Source organism: Impatiens glandulifera, chromosome 9 (assembly GCF_907164915.1).
Source record: "Impatiens glandulifera chromosome 9, dImpGla2.1, whole genome shotgun sequence".
NCBI classification, from domain to species: Eukaryota; Viridiplantae; Streptophyta; class Magnoliopsida; order Ericales; family Balsaminaceae; genus Impatiens; species Impatiens glandulifera.
Window position 1 is genome coordinate 14,901,450 of NC_061870.1, and position 24,399 is coordinate 14,925,848.

The 24,399-nt window shown below is 27.6% G+C and overlaps 1 protein-coding gene across 1 annotated transcript; it reads right to left on the bottom strand.

The window, feature by feature from the left end:
- Nucleotides 1–16,599: 16,599 nt before the first annotated feature.
- On the bottom strand, nucleotides 16,600–17,118 carry LOC124915867 (agamous-like MADS-box protein AGL62). The gene has a single exon (XM_047456616.1). The coding sequence runs from the start codon at nucleotides 17,116–17,118 to the stop codon at nucleotides 16,600–16,602; it is 519 nt and encodes a 172-aa protein (XP_047312572.1).
- Nucleotides 17,119–24,399: the final 7,281 nt, after the last annotated feature.

Sequence of the window (24,399 nt, forward strand, 5' to 3'; positions counted from 1 at the left end):
TAGGACAATTAAGAACAAACATTTTAGCATAATATATACGATATTGTCTAAAAAATTCCTCAAATTTTTCTTCTCTTTTCGGAGTTGTAGTCCTATAGGATACACTATCTCGTATCTTTTTAATTCCATATATAATTATATCTTTCACAATCAAGTTTAGTATATGGGCACAAAAACACATATGAAGGAGCGTACTTGACAATATTAACGTGTTTCTCTGTAGCTTCTCTATTATGTCTTTTATTAAACCGTCACTTGGTGAACAATTATTCAAAGTTGGAGTGGATAACTTTGTGTCAATATTCCAATTCATTTTATAATTTAATAAAACTTGAGAAAGATTTTCTTTAATTAGTATGTAGATATGGCACATAAATGAACCTAAAAATAAAATAAAGTAGGCTTAAATGAGAAATGAATTAGAACTGCCCAAATACATAAATAATTATAAATAAAAACTAAAACATTAATTCAATATTCAATTTTGCAATGTTCAACTATGGTCAATAAAGTGTGCTGTAACAATCATGCATATTTATTTTTTTGTTGATAGTTGTCCAGAACTCTACTATCATTGTCATCAATCATACACATTATTTCACAAAATTTTAATTTGTCACTTCTTATTGTATTTGTCATTAGAACCTTAAATAGTGGTTATTGAAGATCCAATAATTTTATAAATTCTAAATGATCTACCATGAAAAGAGGGTATTCATACATGATAATCATGTTTTCCAATTCTCTTCTAACACCATCCTGATCAAATATGTAGTTTACAATACATTTTTTACCATCTTTTGACAAAGTATTTGTCAAAACTTGTTATCTTAAATCCAAACATTTTGGTCCTTATAGACAACAATTAAAGTGGTCATGTAGGTGACGAGTTATATTTTTTGATTCACCTCTCAACAATATTTATATTTTTCATTTTTATCTCCATTGATGTCTACAATATGAAAATAATTCCAAATAATAATTCTTCTTTTGAACAATTGGAAATATTTATCGTACTTTTTGGAATTGTTTAAGGTGTTGTTGCATGTATTGTTAAATTAGAAGTATTATTGCCTGATAAATTCTTAATATTTGTTGTCATTGAATATCTATTATCAATATTTAGTAATTATCATTAATCGAACTAATACATATATTAAATTATACTAAAGTGTGAATGAAGTATCATACTTATCAAACTATATTAAATAAAATCATTTCACCTTATATAAAAAAACATTATATTACTAACTTCCTATTTTGTTTTATTTGAAAAATAACCTTTAATACCATATTTTATTTGAATAACAATAAAAGTATAAATGAAGTATCATACTTCTCAAACTATACTAAATAAAATCATTTCACTTATTTAAAAGACATTAGATTACTCTTCCCCTTTTGTTTTATTTGAAAACCAACCTATAACACCATTTTTTTATTTGAGGAACAATAAAAGAAACTATATTAAATAAAATCATTTTACCTTAATTAAACAATATTAGATTACTAATTTCCTTTTTGTTTTATTTGAAAAATAACCTTTAACATCATTTTTTATTTGAGGAACAATAAAAGTGTAAATGATGTATCATACTTCTCAAACTAAACTAAATAAAATCATTTTACCTTATTTAAAAAACATTATAATACTAAATTTCTCTTTTGTTTTAATTGAATAATAACATGTAACAATATTTTTATTTGAGGAATGATAAAAGTATAAATGAAGTATCATACTTCTCAAACTATATTAAATAAAATTATTTTACCTTATTTAAAAAATATTAGATTACTAACTTCCTCTTTTGTTTAATTTGAAAAATAAATTGTAACATATTTTTTATTTGAGAAATAATAAAAGTATAAATGAAGTATCATAATCTCAAACTATACTAATTAACATCATTTCACCTTTTTAAAAAAATATTAGATTACTAACTTTTATTTTTTTTATTTGAAAAATAACCTGTAACACTATATTTTATTTGAGAAACAATAAAATACTATACATGAATGTAAAGGCAAAAAAAATTATCGGACTCAAATATTATTCAAAATAATAGCGATCTAAACTAACTTTTAATAAGAAGAAAAAAAAACTAAACTGACCTAAAACTAAAAATATTGTCGTCAAGTCAATAGTATATGTAACAAAAGTTGTGAAAAAAAGACAAAGATAGAAGAAACCATTCCTGAAGAGAAAAAAAAATGTTATGTCGTGAAGTTTATTTTAATTAGAAAGAAAAAAAAGTAAAATAATATACAAAAGTTAAACTAATTGAGATATAGTTGTGATGAAAGGTAAAAAGTAAAGAGATAATTGAGAAATAACGTGAATGTAAGGAAGATAAAGAGATTTTTAAAGAAAAAGAGAAAAGTAATGATTGCATTAAATAATGATTTCTTTAAGTAATATATTTTCATTAAAACAATATAATTATATTTTATCGATTCACTTCGGGGATCGGTGCGGGTCATCTAACTACCATCCCCGCCCCAAACTCCGGTCAACAAATTTCGGTTTTTCTCGCCCCGCCCTAATCAAAGTGGGGAAAATACCAAACCAATCGGTTCGGTACAGGTGGGTTTCCGAGGGACGGTTTCAAACTTTAATCTTTACACACTAACCATTGATTAATGCATAAATATTTGCACACCACTACAGTCCAAATATTTAAATCTCCCCGTGTAAAATAAATTGCATGAAATGAATTAGGAAAAAATGAATCAAACCTTAAAAAATATTTCATTTCTCTCCAACTCTCTTCTCTGTTCCTTAATCCTAACTCGCTCAATTTCATGAAAACTTATATGTTGATGATACCACGATCATTTGTATATGATCGCTCCAACATGTTACTTGTTAGTAAATTTCGTGACAAGCTTATCAACTTTTACGAAAACCTATTTGTTGACAGTACCACGATCATTTATATATATATGACCGCTCTAACATGTTACTTGTTAGTATCTTCCGTGACAAATTTATCAACTTCTACAAAAACATATTTGTTGATTGTACCACGATCATTTATTTATGATCCTTTCAACATGTTACTTGTTATTATTTTTCGTGACCACTTTATGAACTTTTACAAAAACCTATATGTTGATAGTACTACAATAATTCACACATGATCACGATAAGTGTTACTTGTTAGTATCGTGAGAAAGCTCATCAACTCTCACAAAAAATATTTATTGATAGTACTATGATCTTTCACACATGATCACACAAGGTTTTACTTGTTAGTAACTCTCATGAGAAAGCTCATCAACTCTCACGAAAACATATTTACTGATAGTACTATGATCACTTACGAATGATCGCGCTAACGTTAATTGTTAGTTTATTAAACTCTCATATAAATCTATCTATTGATAATACTACGATCATTTTTATATGATCGCATCTTAAAATTACTTGTTAAGTAATTCACAAGAAAAAGTTCATCAACATGTTCTCATATCTTGTTTGTTGACATTAACTTTGATCGTTTATGAGCATCCCAAAAACCTTAACCAAATACTATGGGTAATAATTATAAAAAATGTATCTGACATGAATAATCTATTGATATTAATGTTCAATAAAAAGTTGATTTGTAAATGATACCCATGATCATTTCTACACCATCATCCTATAAACATTAAGGATACTTTGTTAAGATCTGAATATGATTCGGATATCAAGTGCACCCTCGACAAAAAATAAATCTTTGTTAGGATAATCACCAAGGAAAGATTTATAATACTTGACCAATGCTTGGAAAGCATCAACGAATGATGCACACAGCAACATAAAGGTCAATCCACATCTGCTCAGTCAAGGTTCTATCTTTTCATTACCCTAACAAGGAAATATAAATTTTACATGAAAAATTAGTGTTAGATGTATACTCGAACCCACATTTTTAAAAACTAGTTTGTTGAAATCAAACTTGGTTCGAGAGGGGCACTTTGTAAATACTAGAATTCCACTTACCCAATTTATAAATTTTAAAATAATTATCTTGAATAAATAAAATCAAAATTAAGGCCAAAAAATGATTAAATATTTAATTGGATTACTTATTGTTATAATGAAACCCCAATTAATTAAAGTAAGAGAAATGCTAGGGGGAGGGAATTTGGGGAAGGGAATGAGAGATAAATTATTTGATTTTTTAAGCTAATCAAATTGCACCACGTCATTCCCCCTCTTATTCCCTCACCAAAATTCCCTACCCCAATCATTTGTCTTAAAGTAATGGCCAAGAAAAATAAATAAAATAATTAGAGAAAAATGTTAAGCTCATTTTATCTGAAATTAATTTAAAGAAAATTAAGGGATGAAATAAAAATAAAATAAATATTTTAGGATAAATTTTGTATCCATTTTATCCCAAATAAATTATTTACTAAACACTAAAAATACTATGAGAAAGGATGAAGAAAAAATCAATTTAACAAGCCCTAAAAAAATGGGGTCGAAATCAAGAAAATTCAATGCAATAAGCCCAATAATAGTTAGATGATTTCCCATGCTCCATCCGACGCCCATGGACACTCCACATAGCCCGCTGCAACGAAAAAAGAATGCTTTTGTGCAGGAGGATGCCTCTAACATCGTCAAGCTAGATGCGCCTGTATTTCCCATCACCAACAGAGCGTTAATATATTTCACATCATCCACACTTTGGCTCGAACCGACGTTGTTTCGACCCTACTCTGCGCTCAAACGTAGAAGAAGAAAACGACACCGTTTTTAGCTTGCATTGTCTTCTTCCTCACGAGGATGAACTAGATAATAACATTTCAAAGATGGAACTTTTTCTTTTCACCACCATTTTACTATGTTAAAAATTTGAAATGATCACCATACTTTGGTGATCATTTCACCTACAACCTGATCATTGCATATACGAGAAACTAGCTATAGAACAAATAAAAGGTCATTGATGACCTTGTGACTAAATGTTAATCAAATGATCACTCATTGAACGTTTAGCATGATCACGTTAAACGTTAATTGTTAGTAACTCATGTGAGCAAGTTTATTAAACTCTCATGTACATCTATTTATTGATAATACTACGATCATTTGCTATGATCGCATCTTAAAATTACTTGTTCAGTAATTCACATGAAAAAGTTCATCAATATGTTCCCATATGTTGTTTGTTGACATTAACTTTTATCATTTATGATCATCCCCAAAACCTTAACCAAATACCATCGGCTAATAATTATAAAAAATGCATCTGACATGAATAATCTATTGATAGATTTGCAACAAGCGCGTTCAAGTACGGCTTTGGAGCAATGGTGTATAATATTTGGCAAGAACGGAATGCAAGGGTATATTGCAGAACCCGTAGGAGCGTTGAAGAGTTATGGAAAGATATTGTATCGGATTGCAGCGCCCTCGCAGGAACGTGGAAAAGAATTCCAAGCACAGAGCATAACTGGAATATCTACAGGAACTGGAATTTACCGTTTTTTGAACTCACTAGAATTGAAAGGATTGTAATAAGATAATTCATTTACGTTTTTATCTTTTTAGATTTTATTGAAATTGTTACGACTTCAAAATCATTATAGGCCTGTCTAAAATGATCTCTTAAACTCGTGGGTTTTTTTTTCCCGTTTTTAGGAATTTTTAATAAAATGAAGCTAAGTCGTTTTTCCCCCCAAAAAAATCCAAACTACATTATATGTTTAAATTTGAATTCAACAGAGAACATATGTTCTAAGGTCAATAGCAAGTCATGCCTCAAAATGTTCAATATAAAAATATAATTATGCACACTAAAAACGTTCAACTTTGATATAAGATTTTATACCATATTATTTCTTGATTATATTTTAATTTTAAATGGAGAATTCATTTCTTAAGGGACATCAAAAAATGTAAAACGATAAAAATGAGATTTTATTGTCAACCCCATAACAAACCCTCCCATCGAATCTCATATGAGATTGAGAATTTAATGAGAGGTTGACATAGGTCTTTTTAATTTTTTTTCAATCAAGAACAATCTCAAGAATTGAGAGTTGTCAGCTAATTTTAAAATCAGGAAAATAATTTAGGCGTGTGAATGTCATAATGAAAGTTTTTTTTAGTTCAGCGCTTAGTTTTGTATGTGAAATAAATAAAAGTGCTATGTCTCATAACGCCTCGTAGGTCTCCACTATAACAATTTTTTCCTTAAGAATGATATTTTTTCACTTTACTTTTTAGTTTAACCTAAACTTAAGCAGAACTTTTGATTTTTGGTTGTAAAGTAAAACAACACACAATAATATATTTACAAGTAATATAAGAAAATATATACATGTATATAAAAGATAATACTAAAAAAGAATGAAAATGTTAGACCAATATAACATAAATGAATAAACTTTAAAAAAACATTCATAGAGACATGAAAATTATGTCGAAAAAATTAATGTAGCTAGAAAATTATGAAGTTAAACATCAAGGTTGGAAATATTTTTTGTGATTATAAATATATCAATTTAAAATATTTGTGACACACGATAGAGGAGTTAGACCCTTATAAGTTGAGAAAAAATAGATGTTTTTCGGCCAAACGGACTTATTCGATTTTCTTTTTTATATTTTCATAGAAAATATTGTTTTTTTGTTCATTTTATATTTTTTTAGAAATTAATTAAATTAAGAGAAAAAAGCACATACTTACACCATACAAAACAAGACATTCAAATAAAATAAAGAAAATAAGCCAAAAATGATTCCCGGTCATTAGCAAAGTTTTGTTAGTCAGAAACTATGCCCAAACATTCTCCTCTGTTGCCTGCGGTATTTCTCGATTGAATGGAAAGTGGGCGGTTTCTTCGGTCAAAAACCATGCTAGTCAAGTTTTTGGGCCTCTATCTAGTTTTTTGACCATGAATGATTCTTAGTTGTCTTTTTGGTCAGACACCAGCCAAAGATTATAATCATTAACCAGAAAACATGTTAATCTAGGATTCTCAGTCAATAACCATGCCACGACCAAAGAACTTGAAATATGGTTAAATTCTGAAACACACTAACCCCAAGAACACACATTACCGAAAAAAGCTTAAAATTAATATTTAGTTTTATATAACCTATATAATCAGATTTAAAATCTTAACATCAACAAACTAAAATCATGCAATAAAATCATCAAGATTCTTCAAAATAATGTATTTTTCTTTTGTTTTAAAAAATTGTAATTATTTTATTCTATTAACATACAACATTCAACATCATTTAATACCCTTCTTTTCAAATAATAAAATCAAGAACACATCTTTACAAAATTAATTATTGAATTAATTACAAAATCAAGTTTGTGGTCTCTTTTTTATATTGAATTTTTGTAATTGGAAAAGATATGAAATTCCTCCATGTGTTTAACTTCATCAATACTCAATCAATTTAACAATCAAACTGTCGTACAATCATACAAATCAAATCAAAGAAATCTACAATATTATTGAAAATTGAAAAACTAAATTAACGACAGAAAAAAGAAGAAACCTGATAAAGTGTTATGTTAAGGTTTTTATTAATTATAAGTGTATTAATAAGACTAAGGCGTATTAATTGTTTATGTATAGGGTCAAAGTGAAGAAACTCGAAATAGGAATATGTCTGGTATTTGATCAAATTCGGTATTTAATCAACTTCGGTATTTGAAGAAGCGCGTCCGGTATTATGTCCAAATCGGTTTTTGGAGAAGCGCTTTCAGTTTTATGATCACTTCGGTATTTTGAAGAAGCATGTCCGATATTTTGTCCAAATCGGTTTAGGAGAAGCGCTTCCGATTTTATGTTAACTTTGGTTTTGCAAAAGCGCTTCCGGTAGTTTGATCAGCTGGACTTTTGCTAGGTGTTTCTGGTATTTAACCAGTTCGGTTTTATATAAGGCACTTCCGGTATTTAACCAGTTCGGTTTTATACAAGGCACTTCCATTATTTAACCTATTAGGAATTTCCGGTATTTGATCAAATTCAATATTTGATCAAATTCGGTTTTATGAAGCACTCCCTGTTTTTTAACCATCTTCGGTATTTTATGAAGCGCTTCCAGTTCTTGATTAAATTCTGTATTAAATCAAGCATCCTTTATTGGCTCTCTGACACAACAAGTGAGCTAAGCCCATAAAAGACTGTCACGTGCCAAACTAATTCAAATTTTCTGTGATGTACGTTCCCAGTACACCACAATCTCTTTTAAGAATATTTGACGCACTATCTTCATTCAGTACATCCACGATCAAAAGCATATTCTTTGATGTATTACCTTAGAACACATCCAACCCAAATAGGATAAAAGTCCTCTAAAGAAAATTTATCCGTTGATATGTTATCTATTTAAGAAGAACATGGAGGACAATTTGCACCTCTCAACTTTTTCAATATCTCGGTTTTCTGACTTTACTGGTTTTTCATTACTTTCACGAGTCATAAGTTTTTTGTGTGAACTCTCTTTCAAGTGCTCAAGCTTATAAAGTTGTTAGATTATAAAATTGTATTACATACTATTTTTCTTTGAGAGATTTCAGTATTGTAAGTTGACAAAATTTGTTCGGTTCAATAGAGTATTGTTGTGCTAGAAGTTCGTAAACAGACATTGTCTAAGTCTTGGTTGTCCGACTAGGTTTGTGTAAGCGTTGTATTAAAATATCATTTATTTAATTACTTTAAATATTATTAATTAATTATATTAAAATAAAATATGTAAAATAATACTATTAATTACTTTTTTAACTTGTATTTTGTAAATATTTATTTTCTTTTCACTGAATTAAATATTTATTTTTCTATTTAAAGAGATAAAACTTAATCCAAATAATCTGAAAATAAAAACTTATGTAATTTTTTTTATTTTTTTCCGAAATAATATTTTATTAAAATACCATAAAAAAGATTACAGCTAAAAAAAACAAATAACAATAACATCAGGAATACGTACAAAGAAAACAATTAAATAAAACATATAAAAACAACACCATGAATAATTATTCAAAGTATTCTAGATTGAATAGACAATTATAATGAGAATAGATAGTCATCATCACCTCTTCAGTTCATCCTCATTTATTGCAAGAGAAAGGAGAAGTGGGAAGAGGAACACAACCGGTTGAAACAACATGTTTGTATGGAAATAAAAATCCTGATTGGATGATTGGGATTTGATACAGTTTGAAACAAAGTAATCTTTTTTTTTTTTTTTTGTATGTTTTGATTACTACTAATTAGGTTCTTTAGGGTCGTTTGATTGTCATCCTTTAATCATTGCTGAGATTTGTATAGCTTTGATTCTTGACCCTCCCACTTTTGAGATTTTAATAAAATGGTTTTAACCGTTTTTCCTAAAAAAAGTATTTTAGATTGAGTTCTCTCCATGACATCTACATTCTCGAGGGACATTTTGAGGTGCTCAATTGTTGATAACTCATCTTTTCCCTCGATCTTTCACAAAACCTTTGATCTTGCCCAACTTTTAAGGCTTGTGCAATTGCCTTTCCATGTTGCTTTTCAACCTATATTCATCTTTCATCTGCATAAGTTGAGTATTGAGTTCTCTAGTTTTAGCGTCCATTAGTTGTTGGGTTAATGGGAGAGTCAAATTGAGGACGAAGAACCAGGACTACAAAATAAATGGTGAGATCTTTCATCCACACTTGGATGACCAAATAAAAATACTTTGTTTTCTTGAGATAAAAAAGGTAGTAACCTTTTGGCCTCATATAATGTGACTAGTTAGTTCACTGGATTTTTACAATATCCAGTTTGATGACTTGAAGGTTCTTTTCGTTCTACATTTTCGACGTGTTAAGTTTTTTACTTCCTATGCATGTCCTCATCATGATTAGATATTTACAAATTATTGACGTGAATCGTAATATGTAATACAAAGATTAAGTGTGTTTATGAATAAATTGAAGAAATATATTTATAGAGTAAAATATTTAAGAATTGTAGGTACCATAAAAAAAAGTTTAAATGTGCCATCTAATTTTGTATATTTTATTAAATTCATTCATTCATTCTTTTACAATAATTATATTGAAATAAAAATTATTTTATTTCTTGTTTTTATTATACATTTCACACCAATATTTTAAATTAATAATAATGAAGTTATATATAAAAATTATTTTCATGAAAGATACCATTCAGGTGATTCGAGAATCTATTCCGTTTACATTTAATTATTGGTTAAGTTCAAAATTTGATAAATCAATATTAAAATAATCATAATCGTTCCGTTTGTTTGATCTATTATGTGAGACAATAATAATGTAACAGTAATAGTTTACTTTGTTCAATCTATTATCTTATACGACAATTAGTATATGACAACAAAATATGGTTAAGATAAATAGTTTTCTTATAATATTAGTTTATAAATTTATTATAGAGAATTACTTGATATTTTCATAATTTGTAGAAATATTATAGTTTTACAAAGTTATATAATTAATGTAATAACCTAATTATTTTTATTTATTCATTTATACTAATATTGATATTATTATAATTTAAATAATTAACTATCAATTATTTATTAAAATATAATTTATTTATAGTAAATGATTAATTAAATTAATATTTTATTTTATCATTAGTTAATTATTTCATAATATTTATATTATTATATAATAAATATTATGTAATCATTTTACCCAAATAATCTAGTATACATAAATTTTATTTTATCTCTAAATAATCATAGATCTAACAAGCCCAATTGGAGAGACAAGAAGATGAGCCAGTGCCAATGGCAACCTATAATCCTAAAATCAAATTTTCTCGGTCTCCTTTTTTTGGGATATGAAACCACTCTTCAAATAGTTGGGGACTTATTTTAAAATTTTATGTGGGTTCCACATTCATATTTTCACATCTAAGCCCTCAAATTTGAAGAAGGTATATATTGTGGCTCATCTAGGGATACAACATTTCATCTTTTGCGTCTTCTAACCCTATGTGTGTTTTATTGTTTCGACTCTCTCGATCTCAATTTCAATCATAATCTTCTCAATTTCTCTATGTTGGGATCAGTGTCAACAACAACCGGTGGAATTTGAGTATTGTTGAATGACTATCGACTTCTAATTCGGTTTTAACCCTGTTGGAGGTTAAGACATGTTTTTATTCTCGTGACAAATCTTCGCGAGCTCTTGAATCAGATTCAAGTGTGGAATAACTCATTGGATTTGAAGCGTATTGATGCAGAATGAATAAGACATTAAAAAATGGACACGAAGTTTTTTATGGATGTTAGGAGATAAAACTCTTACGTCACCCCTTCTTCTGTTACCAAAAAGATACAATAGAAGACTTTAACTTTTATAGCCTCTACACAAGTTCGATTAGAAACCCATGACTTAACATTCTGAACTTCTAACTCTCACTCCATTGAATAAACACCCTCTGTTCAACTTAAAATGCTAAACATTCTTAACAAATATTACAACAATTTCACTCTAAGATTATCTTAATGGAAAGTACATAGTATACGAATTATAATTGGGATAATGAGAGAGTAATCTTGAATAAAAGCGGTAATATATCCAACACCTTCGTAATTAAGATCCACATATATATATATGAGTCACGGCCTCTTTGTATTCAATGATGGCGTGTTGTAGAGTTCCACGTTCTGATGTAACGTAGCTCTACTTGAGTGTTGTAGACGCACTTGAGTAAGATAGCCCTACTTTAATGACGTGTGAATATTGAGCTTTTTAGAAGGTTTGTATAAATGATACACGTTAATTAATGCAACGGTCGAATCTGAATATTAACATGTGGAATTATTCCGTTGATTATTGTGTGTGCTGATGTGACAGACTGCCGCTTGTCGGGTGATGAGTAGGAAAGATGAGCGGGTGTTGCTTTAGTCTTCTTTTGAAGCCTAGACGTCTGTGTAAGATAAAATAAATAGTTAATTAGCAGGTAATTACATATCTGAACAACCTAACCAAATCCACTATTTGTGCAGGAGATGCAGAATTCAGTCATATCCTCAAAACAACTTTATCACTCTAGTCCGTTCGACCGATATCACAGAGGCGGTGCAAACTGGGATTATCTAATCAAACTATCTATTCGACTATCTTTACAACGAAACAAGTAGAGGATCGACTCGGCAGTGAAAAACGGCTATACCGCTTAGTTGTATGATTGGTAAACCTATCATTTATACCTAAAAGAGAAATCGACTTCTCTTCTTTCTCAGTATGTCCGGTCCACCGATATTGAAAAGAAGACGCAACCGGTAATCTGTCCGGTAAAATAATTGGTGCAATCCTAAGCTTCTACACAAGATATAAAATGACCGACAACTTGACCGATCAAATCAAAGATGTGGAATTAGTCATATACTAAGAGATTTAAAATGAGAACGGCTGGAAGTTTCTATTTTGGTGTAATTCAGAATACTTTGGAAATATGCATAAGGAAGCTTTCAAATATACAAACTTTTATTTCCATTTTGATATAAGTATAATGATAGACCTTGGGATACAAAAGACAGCCAAAAGTGATCAGATACCTATTTTAGTATAAGTCCAACAGCAGTCCCCAAGGAGCAGGTATCTATCAAACCGCTCCAGATGATTAAATCAATAGAAGACAAACCTTCCGACTGATATGTTTCTTGGGAAGTATCAACCTCATTTAATGTCATGGTGTACCTTCTTGACCGACCAATCAGAATCAAGGATAAAGGATTACCATGCAAGTATCCGTTGAATGAGAAATATGACTGTTGTCATATTTTACTATTTAAGAGAAGCTTGAAGAACAGCAACAACATACCTAGAAGATATACCAAGAAAATATACAAGATAGTGAGACAACATATTTTAGAATTGAATCAAAGCCCAAACTGTTCTTGTTTACATACTGTCCAAAGTGCTAAGGATATTACAATTCCATTCATTTTGTATAAGAAGTGAGAGTTGTAAGTCAATAACGAGCAGTAAATAAGCCTTGGTTATTTGACGTATTGTAAAGTGTGTTGAATATTCTTAGTGAATATCCTTCTCAATATTTGAGAAGAAGGGGTGACGTAGGAGCTTTATCTCCGAACATCCCTAAATTTTGTGTTGTGTTTCTTCTCCATTTCATACCCTTCTATTGTTGTCCAATCAGTGTGTGTGTTGCTTCAAATCGAACAAACATTTCCGCACTTGAACTCAGTTCAAGAGTTTGTGACGGTTTGTGTATTATTGAGACCGATATTAACTTCTAACCGAGTTAGTATCAACTGACATGTTGTTTAAGCGTTCGACCTAAAGAGACCCCAAGTCTCTTTCGGCTATCCCGATCCTAATAGTCTGCTAGCGCTTCTTCAAACTAGAATGTCTGTTGAAGCCTTCACGTCTGCTAGCGCTTCTTCAGACCAGAGCGTTTGTTGAAGCCTAGACGTCTGCTAGCGCTTCTTTAGACTAGAGTGTTAGTTGAAGCCTAGACGTCTGCAAGCGCTTCTTCAGACTTGAGCGTTCTTTCAAACCTAGATGTCTGCTAGCGCTTCTTCAGACTAGACCGTTTGTTGAATCCTAGACTTTTGCTCACGCATTTCTTCAGATAGTCCGTCTGATAAAGTTCAGATTATGTTTGCTCGCGCACTTCTTCAGAAAACCCGTCTATTGAGTCCTAGACGTCTTCTCGCCCACTTTTTTAAACAGCCCGTCTGATGAAGTTCAAATTACGTCTACTCATGCACTTCTTCAGACAAACTGTTTGATGAAGTTCAGACTATGTCTGCTCGCTCTTTCTTTATACTGCATCTAAAGACATACGTCTTTTGGGCAGTATCTGCACAAAGGCAAATTACACAACTTAGTTCTTGTTTAGACCATAGTTATGTTTTGTTCAGATTACAACTTAGTTTTGTACAAACCACATCATTAAAACTATGTCATATTGAATTAAACTTATTTACCTAAGTTTATTAATATGCTTTTGATAACTAAATTTACAATATGTTATGTTTCAATAATACATTGTTTATTTTATTCCCTTTGTTCTTAGTCTTTCAAGTTTAATTTTCATTACGTCTTAAGAATTAGATTGAATTCAGGCACCATCAACCACTTCCCCATTTCGTCTATAGTTCTTATGTAAGTGTTTTGCTCTCTATAGATTCATTCAAATTAGGGCTCATTTGAAATGATGTTTGGAGATCTGTATGTAAATTATCTTTTAAATTTGTGAAATTCCGTTTGTTTTTGCCGATCATGTTCCGATCGAATTGTATGTGTATCATCATTATTCGTTACTATCTACACTCAATTGGAAAAACTTGTCCAAGATCTTCTTCCATCCACCAGGGTTATATTAAGTATTATGAATAGAAAATGAAAAAGAATAATTAAATCATTGATATCTAGTATGAGGAAATGGGTCAAACCCATTCGTATTAATCTAAACTATATTTATCAAAATCGGTAATCCAAATCATTTTATTCATTAATACCTATATGAATTGAATTTATATTAGGTTTTTACAATCCAAACTAAATATTAATTATATTTTTTTAAATTGTGAACTTAATATTATTCAATAATATTATTTTTTTATTATAATTAATTCAATTATTTTAGTTGTATTTAATTAAAAAAATGTAAAAGTGAATTAAATATAAATTGTATTTATTTATTTTTATATTTATATAAAAAAATACTCTAATATGCTAATTTAATTAAAAAAAGTGTTTTTTATAATCCATACCAAATAAGAGTTTCAAATCTTTAATTAAATATTATAAAAACATAAAATGTCTCAAAATAAATGAAATTTGACATCATTTTTCATATGCAAGCTTGTATTATAATGAAACAAGCTTACTAAATAAATAAAAAACAATAGTAAAAGTTTTATAATTTATCATAACTAGAGATGACATTCAAAATAATAGACATCAACTTAGATTTAATCTTCATTAACTCAAATAATATCGTTTGAGAAATCCAGTAATAATTTAAAAACATTCTTAGTAAGAAGTTGATATTTAATTTTTTAAATTTTAAACCTAAAATAAGAAAAAATAAAAAAGAAATGACAATAAACTACACAAATCCTAATCAAAATCAAATCTAAAAACTTAATAGAGTAAATTCAAAAACAACATTAAAAGTAGATATTTCACATCATCAAGAAATATCTAGGTGAAATATCTAGAAGTTGATTTAATCTTACAAAGGAAAAATGAATCTCATTTATGATCCTCATACGACCAAACATTTGTGTGTGTCGTCGTGATTGAATTTCCACGCTAGAGAAGTATCAAATTTTTTATTGTCCGACTATCCTTGAAAAAATTGTGTCATTTAATTTAACGTGCAATACTAATTTTGAATTGAATAATTATTTAAGATAATTTAATCCAATTATTTTAGGAGTCATAGTGCTTTGCTCACAATTAAGATTAATATGGTAAAACTTATAACAATTATATCAAAGAAAATGATTGTTAATCGTTAAATATTAATTATTAATAGATATATAATAGATATAAATATTAATTAATATAATATTGATTTATAAAATTAAATAATATATACATAATTAAAAAGTTTTAATTATTGAATTAAGGTTTTAAAATAATAGTATTTATTTATGAAATAAATAATATAATTAAATAGTTTAATTATGGTATTAAGATTTAAAAGAATATATATTATTTATATATGAAATAATATAATATATAATTAAAAGTTAACTAAAAAATGATTTACAATATTTTTTATATTATCTTCTTAAATATTTATAAAGATATTGAGACCAAATGAGGGAGAATAAAATATGTGTGGTTGAATAATTACTTATGAAATGTAATTAAGAGAAAAAACAGAAAATTACTTTTCAAAATTAATGAGGGAAATAAAACTATCATCTTTATAATCAAGCCATCTCTATTGCTTCTTGGTAGCCCTTTCTTCCATTATTCAAAGGAAAGGGAATCTAACCAGCAACACATGAGAATCTCATTTCCAACGATATCATCAGGCCTACTCATTTCACACATAAACATGTAATTCTCTATTAACTACAGTAATAACTATCTAATCAATTATCATGAAAATTAATTAATTGTTAATTTGTAACAGATTTTAATTCAAAATTTATGATAATAAAGATATGAAATTAAAATAAGATTTTTATTTATTAAAATATAAAATTATATTTTAAATTAAGATATTTTTATATATTATAATATACTTTATAAAATTTTGAATTTAGCATTAAAGTGTATTCTATGGTTGGAGATCCAAAAAAGATGAGATCTTTAACTATAATGAAGATTGAGATATTCGATTATTTATTTTACGATAAAAATGTGACATTATCGTTTAATTTTTTTTCTCAATATTTTTTTCTTATCGAATCACATAAAACTTAATCGATAATAGTATAAAAACAAAAAAAAATATTAAATTACAAAAATATGGTTACAAACACATAAATAAATTAAAATAAAATTCATAACACAAACATCAATCAAAACAATAACAATTAAAATTATAAAAAATTAAAACAACAAGATAAATTTATCAATAACTTATCACAATAATAATTATTTCCCGTAAACAAGTTTGAGTTTACGGGTTAGAAAACTCCAACATCTTTTGCGTCACAATGGCATTTAAATTCAATAGAGACATCTTGAGATGTTCAAGTTGTTGATAATTCATCTCTTTATTCGATCTCTCCCACCATCTTTGATCCTGCCCAACTTTCTTGTCGTGATTTATCTGCTTCGCATGCTGCTCCTCAACCTCCATCAATTCCTCAACCTGCATCACATTAGAATTTAGTTCCCTAATGTTTGATGACCGATAAGATTCAATCATTTGTTGAGTTTCACTGGAAAGCCCCGTCGGAGAGGATGAACCAAATAATCGCCCAACTATTTCTTCTACACTGGGATGACCGTAGGAGAGCACTCTGTTTGTTGGTGAAAATACTAGAAGTAAAACTTCAGCCCCACATAGTGTGATAAGCTCGCTGAATTTCTTGAAAAGCCCACTTTTCCTTTTGCAGAATGTCACCTTAAGATTACTCTCGTTCTTCATTTTGGCCATGGTGATTCTTTGACGCCCTTTGTTTGCTTTGACCATGATTCGATAAAGATAAAACACGGGAGATATAATATGTAATGAATAGATAAAATGTTTAATTTTTCTTAGATTAGAGGAGTCTATTTATAGATTTAAGTAAACAAAATTCGCATAGGAACATTATGAATATTCATAAAAAGAAAGAAATCTAATTAATTGATATCTAGATATCTTTCTAAATTGATGAATTAATTTTTTTATTATATATTGCAAAATAAAAATATTTCAATGTCTTAATTTGATTATATATAAATAGAAAATTTTAAATAATTAAATAATTATATTTTTATTTAAAAATATTATTTACATACTTTATTTTAATTAGTTGTTAAATTTTGATAATAATATAGACAATTATTTTTGTTTTATTTATTTTTTTACAAAATTAGATGAGATAATTATTTTATATATATTGGCTCTTGAATTGATTATGGAGATCAACATCATGTATTCCTAATCAATTATTAATATATGAGAAATGATTATGAAATCACTCAAAAGTTCGATAGCATCAAGATACTCCCAGGGGAGTCGATGAACGAGTTTGACGAATGTTTCACTAGCATTGTCATTGAACTTTCCACTCTAAGAAAGGTCTATGGAAAAAAGAAGTCATCGTTAAGGCGTTGAAGGCGTTTTTCAGTGCTTGAGACATCAAGTCAACAGTGATGAGAGAGTCCAAAAACCTCCACAAGATGGAGTTGCACGACATGTTTGTCGATATGAAAGTCCATGAATTCGAGATGAAATCTAGGAATGAATATGAGCCCTCATCCTCGACCACGACTAAGGTGCTGGTGTCCGCATTTGAGTTAGTTGTTCCATCATCCATGTGTTGGAAGTTTTAAACTAATTCTATAAATTCTATTAATGAATGGAAATTAGAATGTGGGTAATAAAATCAAATCAAATTCACATGAAATTCAAACGTGAATTAAAGGGTGAAATTAGATCCAAATGTATAATTTAAATCAATTAATTTAAATTAATTGATCTAAAATGTCTTGATAACCAATTAACAAAATGTTGTTAATTTGTAGTGTAAATTACATGAGTTTGTTATTATTATTATTTTTTATGATAATTAATATTATTATTAACAAATTGGAAAACCATGTAACATTAGTATTGAATTGTAAATGCCTTAATTGTTTTGGCAAACAATTACTCTATAATGAAGAGAAAAACGTTAAGGTAATGAAGAGGCAAACAATGTCAACCGTTGGATCAAATAATGATTTTATTTAGTGGTTTAACTTTTCAACAATATAAGACCTCTCATCTCTAATCAAAAACTCACTTCATCATTTCATTCTTTCTCACTCTAGAATTCCAAAAGCCATCTTCTTATTTTTTGAGTGTTCTTCGAGTTCTTCGCTCGATATTTTTCGTTGAAACCCGGTGATAGTTCAGGTACGCTGATCAAGTTCGACGAGTAGTGATTTCAGTGCTGAATCACTACTGGATTCGTTGTACCCTGGGAGACAGCCATCTACGATAAGCTCCAGCACAAACGGGAGATGATGGAACTGTTTTAAGGGAAATGTGTCTAACACATGCCTCGAATCAACATTTTATCTGGTGATTTCATTATTGTAATATTGTATTTATTTAATTTATTTGTAACATCATTTTATATATGTTTTCTGTTATTTCAAGACATTATTTCTAACACCAACAAGTTAGCTGAGTAGATCAGCGAAGATGACTTTATTTGTCAAGAATTTTGGCAAATATATGAGGAATGATCAATCTAACTATTCTTTATATAATAACTATAATGACTCTAAGCTTAACATACAATGTTTTAATTGTGATACGCTAGGTCACTTCAAGTTTGAATTCCGAAAGCCAAGGAAAGACGTCAAGAAGCCTACTGATCAGAAATATAAGGCGAATCATAAAACGTCCATGCATAAAAGGATCAGAAGATGTTGATGGCTGAAGAAAGAAAAAGTAAATGGTCCAAAAGCGATTCGGACTCAAGCTAATAAATGATAAGGACATCAAATGTTTCATGGCGAACGATGATGATGTATTTGATTTCTCCTCTAAAGAGTTCATTCGGGAAGACTTGATTACTACACTCAATGACATGTCATTGAGTATAAGAAATTATCTGATCTCGTTTCAATTCAACCAGACAACATGATTAGTAAGACAAATTAACTATCCTCAAAGAATGAGAAGCTCAATAAGACAGTTCAAATGTTGACTAAAGAAAACGAGAGAGCTAACTACGTGATCGATGCATGGACAAAATATGGGGATGCAGTCAATTAGATGACAAGTCAACTAAGGCCTGCCAAATGTAAATTCGGTCTAGGCTAAGATAATAACAACCCAAACAAGTCCACCAAGAAGTTGAAACCTAACAAAGTCAAACTTTCTTCAATATGTTTTGTCAAGGGACAATCAACTGAAAAGGGAATTGATACAAGTTGTGATAATTTGACTTCAAATGATGAAGTGATTTATGTTAAGCCAACTTCAAGCAGATTGAAACTTGAGAGAAGGACAACCAGTTGGTATGGCAAGAAAAAACATGACAGTAAGTCAAGAAATGTTTACCAAAAATCATGATTTGAAGCTAAAGAATCATTAACATGTAGTAAGAGATCTACCAAATTTACCACACTCACACACAATGGGAAATCCATAAGCATAATTAAGGTATGGATTTCCAAGGGACTAATCCATCACGGACCCAAAGCAAATTGGGTCCTAGATTTTCTACTGTCTATGAATGCATATAAAACAGGACTACAACGTGGAAGGTTATGCATGATATCTGAACAGCCGACTGCTCACAAACATAGCATATGACAAGCAACAAGCATGAAGTGGTTAACATCCTCACGGAGTCATTTCCCGAGTCTAAGTTTTCTTACCTTGTAAATATTTTAGAAATGTTAGATTACGATAATGCCTAAACTGATTTAATTCTAAATTCGCCTGGTTTTGATAATTTAGTTTAAATAATAAAAAATGGAGAAATGGTTAGAATGAAGTCACTAGTTTTGATAATTTATTCTCAACAATCAAAAATAGAGAAATTGTTAGACTAAGGTTTTAATTAACTTAGGATAATAAAACTAATCGATTTTATAAGTTATAAATGATTTCACTTGGTTTTAATAATTTAATTTAAATAATTAAAAAGGTAGAACTTGTTAGATTATAATTTATGAAATGACTTTGATAATGAATGGATAAAACTATGTTTTAATTATATATAAGTTAAAATATTATATATATATATATATATATAATTGTTAAGTCATATCAATTATATAAATATATATATATAAAGATAACAACAAGGTGTTGTAGTATAGTGGTAAGTACTTCCTCCTGTCACATTGGTGACCAGAATTCGAATCTCACCAGGTGCAAATAATAATTAGAGTTTTATTATTTCTGGATGCAAGTTTAGTTGTGCGCGTCTGGTTTGGCTCTCTCTATAGTGCATTCGACCAGATGAGGAAAAACGGAAGTTGAGCAAATACTGAAACTACCATGTATGCGCCACCGGCTCACCGAAATGAACAATGCATCCGACAAATCGAAACTGCCACGTATGCGCAATCATTCAAATTGCAAATAACGAAACTGCCACGTATGCGCATCCGACTGACCGAAATTAACAATGCATCCGGCAAACCGAAACTGCCACATATGCGCATCCGACAACCCGAAACTACCACATATGCGCTATCATTCAAATTGCATGTGATATACTATCATGTACACTACGATCTCAAGAATGTTCTCTGATGTACTATCTTGGCACACATCCAACGGAAGGAGGACAAGTGTCCATTGAAGAAGATCTGACCATTGTTGTGCCTTGGATATAAAAGAATATCTAAACAAAAAGTAGACTTTGATGCTCTTTGCTCTCTTACTAATTAAAATTCTCTCTCTACAAATATATATTCAAGTTTTTGCCTTAGTATTTTTCTGTGAGAAATTGTTCATACCGAAAATTATTGTATCACTTTTCTTTAATTTTGAGCTCCTTGTAAGTTGAATAGATAGTATATATTCAAAAAGAGTTGTATGAGCTTGGAGTTCAGAAATAGGCAGTGTTTAAGACCTGTTTTCTTACTAGATTTGTGTAGAGGTGCTATTCAAATCAAAACATCAAGTGGAATCCTTCTCGAGGTTGAGAAGACGGGGTGACGTATGAGAGTTTGCTCCGAACATCCATAAACAAACTTTGTTTCTTGTGTTCTTTACATTCCGAATCTTCCAACCATTTTTCTGTCGTTTCAAGTCTAAACAAACAGTTCTGCACTTGATTTTGTTCAAGAGTTTATGAAGAGTTGTGAAGAATAAAACATATATTAACTTCTCACAAAGTTAATATCGAAGTGAAGGTTTTTCGCGGTTAACAATACTTGGTCAACCCCCTATTATTGTTGACTCATTTCCTAACAAAACGTAATAAAACAAATTTTTAAAAGACAAGACTTTTTAAAGTAGAGACTGTTTTTAACGGGAAATTAAAAGAATATCTAGTTAAATATGCGTTTGTAAACGTATAATTTTATTAATTTTAAATTAAAAATCAATTCGAGACTCTTTCATCAAATCAATAATTTTTGAAATTAAATATTTTTAATTAATTTAAGATACATATTTCTTTAATCAAATTTGATTGTTTTAAATTGAAAAGATTATCTAGATTTGATGAAAATTAATTATTGTTATAATTAATTTCAAAATGTTGAGACATGTTTTTATAAATATTTCTAAATAATGTTTTATTCAAATGATACTCGATACACAAACCTATATAAAAATTTATTGAAACTCGAGATTTTCCGAGACAAGGTATTCACAGGGGTTACAATACCTAATAGTCTTGCATCTCTCGCTAACATAAAACTTTCAAAACCTTAACGACAAGACAAACAAAGATAAAAATATTGATAATTAAATATTAAAATTTCTTAAGAATTTAAAAGAAGCGGATGAACCGAAGTTAGATGAATGCTCCCAAGTTCTTGATGACATATAGTTATACTCTATTGCGGATACAATATCAAACAGAGAATGGTCGAGGTTTTTAGTAAGAAAAATTTTAAATCTATAAAACAATGGTTTCTTGTGTTAGGAAAGAAGATGAGTTTAATATAAAACTTTTATCGGTTAAATATGGAGACTTTTTAAAAATTTTATATTTGAAAGATTATTTTCTTATTTTAATTTAATTATTTATTATATATATACATATAGTTTATTTATACTGGAGGATTTATGTGTGATGCTCGCAGAAAAATTTATAAGCAAAACAATTTAGAAAAAAACATAATAAAAAACTAATTTGATATAAAATTGCAATAAATAATACATCAATAATTTTTTTAAAATATTATCCAATACAATAAATATAAATTTTCAATTGAATTGATATATATATATTACTTCAAGCAAGTTATCTGAAAACATGACTTTAGTATAAATTTCTTTTAAGTACTTTAAATTATTACCATCAAGATAAGATCTAAAATTTATTAAATTTTGTTATAAAGAAATGACATACTTAATTTCCATCAACATTTTTATTTATGATTTAAAAATATTAACAATCAATTAAATATTATTACATAAACTAGGATGAATCACACGCATTTACACGAATAAGAATATAAATAAAATATTATTTATGTATATATAATTATATATATATTATAAAATAATTAATATAAATAAAATTATTTATATATATATATATACAAGTATTTATTAAAAACAATATAGTGAATAAAAAATATAAAAGTAAAACAATTAAATTAAGAAAAATAGTTAAAATAGAGATGTATTTAATAAATATAGAGATATAAAAAAATATTAATATAAAAGGGGGACAAATAATCATAAATATTTATTTATATTTATTTAAATATATTCACCAAATAAATTTTGAATAGATTGTTATATATATATATATAATTAAATAAATTATAAAATAATTTGGAATTATATGTTAAAACATATAGTGAATAAAAGTTATAAGAGTTAAAGAATTAAATTAAGAAAAAAAAATTAAACTCTGATTTTCCAGAGAAATAAAAAATAATATTAATATATAAAGGTGAAAAATAATAAAGAAATATTATTATTTTATTTATTTATATATATATATATATTATTTAAAAATATATTATAATGAAAACAAATAGAATTATTGATATAATATATATATATATATATATATATATATAATTATTAATAAAAATATACTTTTAAAGAAAAAACAAAAAACTTAAATCAAGAAAATTAGTTAAAAATAATATAATTGATAAATATAAAGAGAAGTAAAACAAATATTAATATAAAAGAGAGACAAATAATTAAAAAGATTAATATATTTTTATTTAAGTTGTTATTTATAAATATATATAATTTTATAAAATGGTTCATGTGCATCTAATTATATTATTATTTATTAAAAATTATATATTGTAAAAATAATATAAAGGTAAAAAAATTTGATTTTAAAAAAGAGTAATAATAAATATGTATCTAATAAATATGGAGAGAAATAAAACAAATATTAATATAAAATAGAGACAAATATTTAAAATGATTAAATTATTTTTATTTAATTATATTATAAATTAAATTTTGAAAAACTTGTTATATGTATATATATATAAATTTTTTAAATGGACCGTTATGTAAATAATAAAATAATTAATACAAATATATATTTTGGATATATATACATATAATATAATGATATTTATTGTGGAAAAAAAATATAAAAGTTAAAAATTAATATAAAAAAAGGTTAAAATAATGATCTGTTTAATAATTTTAGGAAGTAAAAGAAAATATTAATATTAAAGGTAAATAAAAAATCAAAAAGTTTAATTTATTTTTATTTAAATATATTGAAAATTAAAATTTGAATATATATATATATATATATATATATATAATATTTGAAAATAATTGATGTATATATATAATTATACAAATTATAAAATAATTAAAATAAATAAAATTATTATAAACATACAAATTTGACCTACCTATGTTTTTAAATAATATTATTATTTTTAATAATATTAAAATAATATTTTAAATTTTTATATTCAAAATAACTATAAAATGAATTAAAACATAATTAAGGATTAACTATTATGATAATTAAATCTAATTAAAAAAAACATTGAACAATTCAAAAATAATTTGAAATTAAAGTATTGTATTTATTTTACTCAAACTATACCAAAGAAGAGGTTTAATATTTAATTATAATTTAAT

What these genes read in the sequence shown, in the direction of transcription:
- LOC124915867 (XM_047456616.1), bottom strand. Translation starts at nt 17,118, where the DNA reads ATGGTCAAAGCAAACAAAGGGCGTCAAAGAATCACCATGGCCAAAATG.